A 10,950-nucleotide genomic window follows, 5' to 3' on the forward strand; every position below is an offset into this window, starting at 1 on the left:
AAATCCATCCTTGAAAGGTTAACTGAACAGCCCTCCCATTTCCTTTCTTATTATTCCTTTGATCTGAATACAAGAAAAACAACAAGTAAAAAGAAGATTGAACAAACAAAAATTCGGCAGAAACAAACATTTAAGCTTTATATATATATATATATATATATATGTATGCAAATAGAAAAAAAATACCTGCTTTTCTGACAATCCGATTTCTTTCAAATCATCAAGCTGTAAAATAATAATTTTAGTTGTTAAAGTAAATAAATTACAGAATAAACCTATTCAAAATACAACAAACAAGCCATAAACCAGGCCAGTAGGGGTGTATTCGGTTCTAATTTTTAATAAAAGATGAACTGAATCACACAATTCGACTTTTTAAAAATGAAACCAAAATCGAACCGAATTATGAAGTTAGATGTCTAAATCAAACCATAAAATGAAAAACATGAACTGAACTGAATTAAACTATGAAAATTGATACAATGCTATTGACGGTGGTGCTTACATCCTTAAAAGGCTCTGGTGATTCTTCACGAAGTTCAAGAATGTATGTAGCTCTTTTTTCTCCAATTCCCTTGTATATAATAAAAAAGAAATTAATTACCATAATTGCAATTCAAATTAGGATTATTGGATCATTAGTTAAATGCTCTCTCACCTTCAATCTTTTCAAGTCTTCTCTGTTGATAGGAAAATTAGAAAAAGATTGCATTAGTTTATCAATAATATTGAAAATGAATTTCAAATAATATAGTTGAAATTAGATTTGAAAGCCTTAACAACATGTCTTATAGATGTAAAGATACTCTATTAATATCATATTATACAACTTATGCATTTGCTTAGTTACTTGTTTAGTTAGAATTAAATTTTTCAATATGTTGCATGGTCACTAAGACGTGAATGATATCAATAAATGTAATACTTCCGACCTGACCTAGCCAAGAACCGGACCGACAATTTGACATTGATTAATTGGAATAAAGCCTAATTTGAAATCAAACAAAATCGGAGATTTATAGTCCTTCAAACACAAGTAGGGACTCACATGCAAACATTACAAACTTAAATGTCATATCACAAACCTTGCATAATTAAATGACCATTTAAATTTTTTAGCCAATTTAGGATAGTGATATCAAACAATGAGGATTAATACTGTATGAACAGTACCAATATTAGCATGGATACCAAATTAATATATTGTGACCTCAATTCAAAATATTATTGTAATAGTTTATGGAAGTTCAAAAAATGTACTTACTTGCTAGCTGTGTTTAAGAATCTGAGGTATTCATCGACAAGAGTGTTCTGCGATACGAAAGAAAATAATTAACAAAGCAGTTATAACTTATAAGCTAATATAGATAGTAAGATTTCAATACGATAGAATCTACCTTCATTCTAGAACTACGAGCACTGAATGCTTTCCAAGAACTGCAACTGTTAACTGCAATGTCTGATTTGTCATTATCCAGTAATCTTGGTTCCGGAGTTCTCGGAGTTTCTGGCTCCAAAATTTCTGTTGAGACTCGACTGTTAGTTGGAATATCAGTCTTAGACAGGATATCTGCGCACGACGGAGTCGAGGAATAAAGCAATTTCAGATTTTTAGACAACTCCTGCAATCGTGCGCTAATCGGGGGAGATTCATCCTTGTCAACAAGTGCAAGGGTGTTCTCCTTATCCATGGCTGGGTCTGTTTAGAAAACGAAACAGATTATTCACGATAACATGTTATTCTTGTCTAAGAAATCAATTTTTCATCTTGACATGCTATATACCTGCTCCAACAAAAGAAGCTGCCTCTGCTTTGCTACCAATTTTTGGAGTGGATTTATCATGATTATTCTCATCAGTCACATTAACCTTTAGAATCAAATAACAATTTCAGCGATAATTAATCTCGTTGACATTTAAACAAGCATTTAAACACAATTTCTAGCTAATCACCTTGTCTAGTAACTTGGTTTCTTGTGTGCTAGCCTTAACTGGCATATCACTTTCTTCTGCACTACAAGATATCAAGGGGAAATGATCCTAACAAGAAAAAAGGGGGAAAAATAACGTACTAGAAGTAAGATTTGAACTTAGTATCAGTTCTAATTGTTAAGGTCTAAAAAACCTAAGAAACAAAGAAGTTTTAAGAAAGAGTTTTACCTCTGTAAGAGATCCTACTGCTTCTGAAATACCTGAGGATTTCTTTTCCTGCACAAAATGAAGACAGATTCCCAAACATAAAAAGATTTAGAAACTGATCCACATTTTCAGATGCATATTCATTACACACCAGATAGAATGAATATGAAAAACGGTACCTCTTCATGCTTGGCATGTTCGGTAACAGTTGAGACAATTTCTAATGGCAAGCTTTCCTGCATTCAGATTTACGAGCCTTATTATTTAATGAACCTTAGTTTCATCAAATTCAATGTTTTATTTTCTTAACTTTACTAGTGTGAGGTGATAAAATACGAAATCGAATACCTCGTGAGATGCCTTCTTCGATTTGGTTGAGATGCCTTCATCAAAAAGTTTCCTTCAAATTAGATAAAAGCCAAAATAATGGAACCTTCAGATTACCAATATAGAAAGAGCAAAAACGATTATGAAAATGTTATATAGGTTGAAGCAAGTATGAGATATATCATCAAATACCTTCCTTTGATAATTGAAGCGTTAACATTTGCTTTGTTTACCAAAAATCCCGATCGCGTTCCAGTTTGTTTTGCAGCAATTGCAGAAGCTGTCTTGCTTGAAGAAGAAAGCAGTGTAGGTTTTACAATGCTTTTAGTTTTCTTTGTGGAGTCGAGTATAATCTTATTGGCGCCCTTAGAAGAACGAGAAGCCAACTTTATCATGTACAAAGAATCTTGGCAATAAGATGAATTCTACACTCAAAGAAGTTAAAATGTCAATGTACATTGCAGACAACTTTTGAGAAAAACAAAACTTTTAACAAATCTGAAATTGAAAATCTCACCAAGCAAGTGATCATCAAAATCTTATTCGTCCCTCCCAACGAGTCGCGCAACATTCGTGTTATTTTACTTTCACGATAAGGTACATGACTCTCATTGGCATTTAAAGCATAAACAACATTATGTAAGGCATATATAGACTTATTAATTATATTACTCTCCTGAAGATTAACACCACCAGTGCCTTTCTTTCTGACATCCTCGTAACCTGGTAAACGCAATAACAGCTAGAGTATAAAAATGGATAATTTTAAGCCGTTACAGGAAAAAGAAATATCCAAAACAAAATAATTGACTATATCATCAAAAATTGAAACCTGATAAGTCAACAAAATTCATCTTCCCAAGAGGAAGTGCATCAGACTGATTGCCTCGAAATACATGAATGATTAATCCTTTGTGACTTCTCTGATTAGGTTCGGCTATCATCTTCTCGGATTGTTTGTGTGAATTTTGGCTCGAAAGATGTTTATGTGAATTCTTACTCAAAAAATATAATTTCTGAAATTCTTCAATGGACTTCACATGAATCTGTAGAAAGAAATGAATCAACTTATGAAACAAAAAAGTAAGCTAAATACACTAGAGAAACTTAGTTTCTAAAAAAAACATAGATTATAACTTGCCTGAGAAAGTCCTTTAAGTTGAATTTTGCCACGAGCAACATCCTCCCACACCAAAACTTCATGTCTATTTGGATCTAAAAGATCATAAGCATGGTCTTTCAAAATCTCATAACATGATATGGAAATTAACTTGCCACTTCCCTTTGCCATCGAAAGGATTTCAGCCATGGCTAGTACAGCTAAACCCGGTTTTACTTCTGAACCCTTCAAAATTTAAAATTTCTTAAATGAAAAAATATATATAACGAATGAATTAGTCTAATTCATATATTCTTTGGAAATTTCAAATTCATTTCTTGATAGCCATACAACAATTCTATAGATTCGAGAAATATATAATTTACATTATCTTTTAGATTCAAATCCAAAATTTAAAATCTAGCCACTACTGCCTACCTAATAGCAATTTAAAGAATAAACAGCTACCTGAATTGTAAAAGTCTTTCCACTGCCTCTTGCTCCATAAGCAATGACTGTCGCATTACAACCATTAAAAACATCTTCAACAAGTGGCTTTACCTCTCTCGGAAAAATTAAATCATTTCCCTCGCTTCGATCATAGATATAATCCAGTTCGTATGACTCTTTCCTACTGCAAATTATTAAAAAATATATGAAAACACTATTAACATATTTTTCTTGCTTTCAACTATAAATTAATAAAAAATTACCTACCTTGTCAATTCATCTCCAAAAGAAACCGTTAAAGTTCCCGAATCATCTCCTCTGTGAACTGAAATCCATTTTTCAGAAGCTTCCGGTTCTAGATCTGTGAAGCCTTTGATTTTTGCTATCACTCGAGCCTTTCGACCTTGATTTGGTCCCATAGTAGAAGAGCAGTCTTTTCCTCGCTGAAATTTCTTTTTCAAGTTGAAGATTTGTGAGAGGCGTAGAGAGAATTGGAGGCTTTGATTTTATTTTATTTTTCTTCTAAATGAGTGAGAACCGTTGGGGTTCGATTTCAAATTTGGTTGTTCTGGCGCTCTCTGGCTACACCTTTTAAGGCGGTGGCTTTTTATTTATTTATTTATTTTACTTTATCAGCCAAAAATGCATCGGCTTTTCTCGTACGCTTTCCTTTCCTTAGACGATGCGTTTTATCCTAATTAGTTCCAAAATGCTGCCGTTTGGACTTAGAACCCAAAAGTACAAGAGTAAAGTACGCTAGAGGTCATTGAACTCTTCCATATGATTATTTTCGTCACTGGACTTTTAAGTTATAAAATAGTCATTAAATTTATCAAATGATTACAAAATGGTCATTAAATTTTATCTAACTATTGTGACATGTTCATTATTAATCGGAATTTTACAATTATCATACCATTTTGTAATAATTCGACAAATTTATGAAATTTTGTACCTTTTGAATTTTAATGACCAAAATGATCATTTGAGCATAGTTCAATGATATTTGATAAATTTACCCAAGAAAACAAGGTCTGGTACTTGCTTTGTACCATGTACTATAGTAATGTTTTCACTTTAGACATTTTACTATTTTTTCAGTCAATTGATCGAAATGTAGAAAATTCTAAAAATATATATTTATTATACAAGTTATAACACAAAAACTATTCTTAGTCCCTAAAATTTATATTCAAGGCAAATGCATTTATGAGCACCCAAACTTATATTCATAGTCCCCAAATCTCATGAATGTTGCTTTATCCCAAAGGAAAAATATTAAATTTCAAAAGTACAAAGAGTACAAGGATTAAGGGTATAATTAGACAACAAATATAGTCCTGGGTTTTCCTTTTAGGTTAATATACTATATTAGAACCCAAAGAAAAAAATGTTTAATACTTGCTTTGCACCTTGTACTATAATAAAATTTTCACTTTGAACATTTTACTATTTTTTTCAATCATAAATATAAAAAAATCTTTAAAATTTCTTAATTTTTTTAACAAATTATAATATTTAAACCACTCATAATCACCAACTCTTATATTAGAGGCAATTGAAAATTGTAATCTGAAAAATTAATTATATAGTTTTTTGGTATCTAATTGCATATCAATGTAAAAGTTAGTATCAAAAGTTATATTAACCCAACGTTGCTTTATACCAAATGAAGATTATGGCGCCGTTTGGTAATATTGTCTAGCCACACTCTTGACTAAGAAGTTAGTCTTTACCATATAATCAATGTCAAATGAATAAAAATTAAAAAAATTATAATTAGAATGGTGGTTTTAAACTAACAGTAAAAATAATAATTTCTAACTTTTTCATTTTTAACTTTGCGTTTAGAAGATGTTTTAATCATTGTTAATGCATGGACTCCTCTCATTTATCTTGTAACAATTTCAATAATTTAATAATAATATTCTTAAAAAATAATTTATTGTTTAATAATTTATTTTAATTACTTAAAAATAATTAAAGTTTATGATTTATATATTAAAATATTAACAGGGTTATTATAAATATATTTATATTTATATTATTTATATTTATATTATAATTTAAATTGATATATTTCTTATTAAAATATTAATAAATTTAAAATAGTTTAAGTTAACATATTTTAAATTTACAATATAATATCTAAAATAGACATTTTGTCTTATTAAAAATAGCTTTTGATAACAATTCAAAAGAGTACAAGCACTGATAGCATAATTAGACAAAATTATATCTTGGGTTTTCCTTTTAGGCCTATATAAGTCCTTGAGGTTTGTCACTTTATTTAAATAAGCCCTTCTTTCTTAAAACTAACATAAACCCAATTTCATTTCCCCATCTCTTCCCCTTGCGCGTTTCCACAGCTTTCTTAACCTACAAACAGCGGATTTTGAGAAGATGGGCGAGAGAGGAGATGATAAAGGGGTGAAGAAGACACAGTCACCATGCGACGTTGAGGCTTTGAAAAGGTGTTTGCAAGAAAACAACGGGGACTACGTCAAATGTCAATCTCAGATCGAAGCTTTCAAGTTTTCTTGTTCTTTGAAGAAACCAGCTCCTTCTGCGGATTCCACAAGTAACAGCCGAGGCATTTGATTCCTAGTTTGATAAGAGGCAAATCCCTTGATTTTGTTTGTAGCCCATACTAGCTTCACAGTGTTTTCTTTTTAGCTTTGTTGAACTTTTAAGATTTAGTTTCCGCTCTTTAATTCAAGAAATTTTGGAACTGGGCAATAACCCAGTTTGAATTTTCCGATTTTTGTTATGAATCATATGGTTTAATTTTGTTTCGTCAATCTAATAAGATGGTAAATGAATATGAATTAATCAATGAAAGTTGTTCATCACAAACATCATAATGTTATGAGTCTTAATTTTGGCGTTACTCCTAAAATTTACATCACCAATGATTTGTATGTGATTTCTTGAGCACCCTGTGCCTGGATTCATCTTTGTCGAATAAGCGTTTGATTAATTCATTCCAGCTTTCTTTGTTCTTGCTTCTACTCGATGACCCAAACGACGACGACTCGCTACTCGATTTACAGGAGTTCTCCCCTTCCTCGGACTCATCGAAAGTTCCGTATTTGGAAGGTGAATAATAAGCATGGGGCACTGATAATGAAGCAGCCCTTTGCAGTGCGGCTCTGTACTCTTGACTGTGTTCTTTTGCCAATGTCTCCTGCCGTTCCATTCTCTGTTTTCCTGGGATCACCATGATCCTATCTTTCTCCAGCATCAACTAAAGCAAAATCAAGAGACAAATATGCAGAGCTTTAATTTCAAATTCTCGGAGGATGTATAAATAAATGCATTTACTTTATCGATATGGTCTCCGAGCTTTAAACTTACATCCATAGCTCTCTGAGCTTCTCTCTCAATCCATATTATAGCATGGTCCGAGGTGGCATTACAAGAAAGAACTATGTGCTCGAGCCTACCGTCCACAGGCACTGCAGTCCTCACAACCGGGGGAAATCTTCCTAATCTGCAAGAGAGATAAAAGTTCTTATGCATATACTGAGCACAGCATTTTGCTACGACGATATAAAGGAGAGAAAGATGCCAGTTGTGGATTGTTATACCTGAAAGTTTTTCGGTCAACGATGTGATAGAGGCGACCGGGTGCATATAGCCTCCTCGGATCTTTAAGCATTTTTTCCTCCGGTATACAAGTATCCGTCATGCATCTCAGACATAGTAGGCATGGCAAACTGTTTAAATCGAGAAAGAAAACAACCCGAAGTAAGCATACTTTGATTAGGAACAACAATAATGGAGCTATAACTCTCTTTTCGTTTTCCATGTCCTGCCAATAGGTGTTGTTTAAGGGGAGAAACCAGAGGACAAGGTATGCAACGACCTTTAAAAACTAGAAAGCATGTTAGGACTGACACCAGAAGCCCTATCAGCTATAAGCAAAATAAAAAAGTTTGAAATGGGTGGTGAAGTGCAACCATACTAGAAAAGTGACTTGAAAATGTCTTCTAAAGGCGTGGCTGTTCGTGGCAAGAAGTCATCCTGATGCAGCACCAGCCACAATTAAAATTAAAGACGAAAAGTTGGAAACATTTTGCAGATTTCAAATATTATGATTCTCAAATATATCATATTACCAAGCAGCATACTCTTAACAAGATGCTTTCAACATTTGGTGACACTTGCAAATGTGTAAAGATGTTCTACCTACAAAGAACACGGATTCAAGTTTTACACAGCCACTTGGACTAGTATCAGACATATCTAACCTATAACACGATTCCTTCTGGTATCTATGTCACGGTATCGGACATGATCACACCTAAAAATATAATTCACACGACTACTTCCAGTTCTATTTTCAGCCAAACGTAAGGCCAACATTAAAGGGCGGAAAAAAATTGCCTGAAGAACCACATAATTGATGACATCTGCATATCCGACTGCTAAATTCAGCGACATGCACCTTACAGGCGCAATAGCATAGAGTTTATCCTGATGCCGGACAACCACCAGCGCTAACATGGCTGCTACACCTGACCCGAGAGAATGTCCTGCAAATGTCAAAGTATAATTCGGATACTCCTCCACAAGTTCCTTTAAAACATCACACTCTGCATCCAAAACCCATCCAGCAGCTTTCAAGAGTCCATTATGAACATAGCCACCATCAAATTTCCTTTTGCCCAGCTTATTATCCAGAAGCACTTGGTAATCACTTTCTTTTGCCAAATTAAAACCTCTAATGGCAAGGACGATATCAGCATGATCATGATCGAGATATAGTATATACGAAGGAGCCTGCCCCTGAGTGTCTTCATAAGTTTTTCTGAGAATTAACCAATCAGGGTTGATCCCATATCCGCCGGGGGTTCCCAAAGGGGATGCCGAATATCATCTTCATAAACAGCTAGAATATAGCGACACATTCGAGGAACAGGCTCGAATTCTTCAGCGGTTGCAAGACCCCATGTCTCACTGTTATGGCCAGCAGTATGAAGGCACCTTTTCCACGCCCAGCGTGCACAAGCCAGACAGTAAACACATTCTATTAGCGGCAGGCCACATATAATTGACATTGATGCCTACCCTCTAACAGTGACAACAAAGAACACTGAACGTTGATTTTGCATGCAACGGCATCGAAACAAGAGGTCCCCCGAAGTAAGAAATACCAGACAAGAACCTAGATTATGGAAATTTGATTAATGATTTGAGAAATGGATGAGATACTAAATTCATATCTATTCGAGCAACAACAACTGTAAAAATTGGAGCAATTAAACAAAGAAATTCAAAGAGAAGGCAACATAACTAGTTGAGTCTTAATCATGTATTTCAACTACAAAGTTTGAGTATTCGAATTCAGTATATCAAATCGATTGCCAACCATATGCAAACCGAGACTAGAAAACGGATGAGAGCAAGTGAGGAAAATGATTGAAGGGATACGATTTAGAAACGAATAGCAGATGATGAATTACTCAAGAAGATGATTATAACAGTTCCCCTAGGATGCACTATCAACTGAATATACCAAACGCATTATAAGGGGGGGGGGGGGAAATCAAAACAGTAGGCAAGTCAATAAATTAGAATTATTGTCACAACACCATGTGAAGGGTAAAAAAACAAAGCACTCACCAGAGAGAGTGAATGATGGCTACAGAAAAAACTGCAACCCGAGGTGGCTCATGAATTGATAGCTGCATCAAGAAACCGATCTGGGTTTTTCTAGCATTAGGGTTTCAATGTCATGAGCTACTGAGTGATAAAAAATTCATCACTAAATTTGAAAAAAAAACGAACAAAAAAACCATGTGCAAATGAATAAGAAAAATTTAGAGCAGAAAGTAGAAGACTTGTTAGGTTACAACAAATGTAGTTGTAATTTCGAATTTTTGTTCTCCATGTGCAGAGGATCGTTGATAAGAAAATAACAAAAACGACATGGATGGACTTCAATTTATGGAAGGTTTAGGTAGAGACTGGGGTAATGCTGAGTTCAATTACATTTAAATTGACAGGCAAAAGGTTCAGTGTAGTAAGACAAGGCTCATCATTTGTCGGTTTTATAATGGTAAAATTAATACTAGTAATAATGATAATAAGCGTAAACTACACTGGTCATCTCTAATCTATTAGAATTTCTTTCCTTTAGTCATTAAACTTACTTTTATAATTTTCATTACAGTCATTAAACTTTTAAAATTTGCATTACGATCATTGCTATTAATTAATGTTGACATAGCACGTTAAAGTTTTTTTTTCCAAGCACGAATATAGCGACCTTGGTGATAAAGGAATTGTTATTATTTATTGAGGTCTCGAGTTTGAGCACCATGAATGTCAGGGGTGTGAGTGTTCAATGTCAAATAGTTGAGAGTTGTCTTTAAACATATATTATCTTGCACTTATCCAAGATTAATAAAAAAAAGTTTTCTTCCAAAAGAAAACTTTCATTTTTCAAATTGAACACTGAATGACGATAGGAAAAACTGCAAATTGAGGCGACAATTTAAAACTAAAAATAAAAACTTTCTTATCTGATACTGTTAACTATCAAATTAATTTGAAATCAAATTATGTTAATCTTCTAAATAAACGGATCCTTATTGATATTAATCGATGATCGATTATTGTAATCTTTGGTGAAGAAATCAATTATTGCAACAGATATTGATATGAAAAATAGTTTTTTTTTTGGTGAAGACCGCTTAAACGTATTATGTCAGCATTTTTTTAATGAAAATGACAGTAATAAAAAAATTAAAATTTAATGATTATAATGTAAATTTTAAAAATTCGATAAGTTATACTTTTTAATTTAAATATCTTTTTAGGTTTTTCTAATTTCAAAGTTAAACCCTCTATTTTTGAATTCTAAACTGTTGTTTTTTACATGAAGGCTGAAGCACGTTACTCTTGCCATCGTGAATGAGCCATCAACC

At 33.1% G+C, this 10,950-nt stretch overlaps 1 protein-coding gene and 1 pseudogene across 1 annotated transcript; both read right to left on the reverse strand.

The window, feature by feature from the left end:
* Window positions 1–5: 5 nt before the first annotated feature.
* Window positions 6–4,501, reverse strand: LOC120117901 (kinesin-like protein KIN-10C). The gene is made up of 17 exons (XM_039138071.1): window positions 4,283–4,501; window positions 4,034–4,199; window positions 3,608–3,811; window positions 3,299–3,512; window positions 2,984–3,189; window positions 2,659–2,891; window positions 2,488–2,539; window positions 2,319–2,375; window positions 2,161–2,208; window positions 1,954–2,040; window positions 1,785–1,869; window positions 1,398–1,699; window positions 1,265–1,311; window positions 659–680; window positions 506–574; window positions 187–225; window positions 6–63 (listed from the first exon to the last, which is right to left on the reverse strand). Exons 1-17 carry the CDS (start codon window positions 4,432–4,434, stop codon window positions 19–21), a joined length of 2,028 nt encoding a protein of 675 aa, XP_038994002.1. The 5' UTR covers window positions 4,435–4,501; the 3' UTR covers window positions 6–18.
* Window positions 4,502–6,909: 2,408 nt separating this feature from the next.
* LOC120117912 lies at window positions 6,910–9,198 on the reverse strand (annotated as a pseudogene).
* Between the last annotated feature and the right edge of the window lie 1,752 nt (window positions 9,199–10,950).

Source organism: Hibiscus syriacus, unplaced genomic scaffold (assembly GCF_006381635.1).
Source record: "Hibiscus syriacus cultivar Baekdansim isolate YM2019G1 unplaced genomic scaffold, ASM638163v2 tig00000916_pilon, whole genome shotgun sequence".
In the NCBI taxonomy this organism is placed as follows: domain Eukaryota; kingdom Viridiplantae; phylum Streptophyta; class Magnoliopsida; order Malvales; family Malvaceae; genus Hibiscus; species Hibiscus syriacus.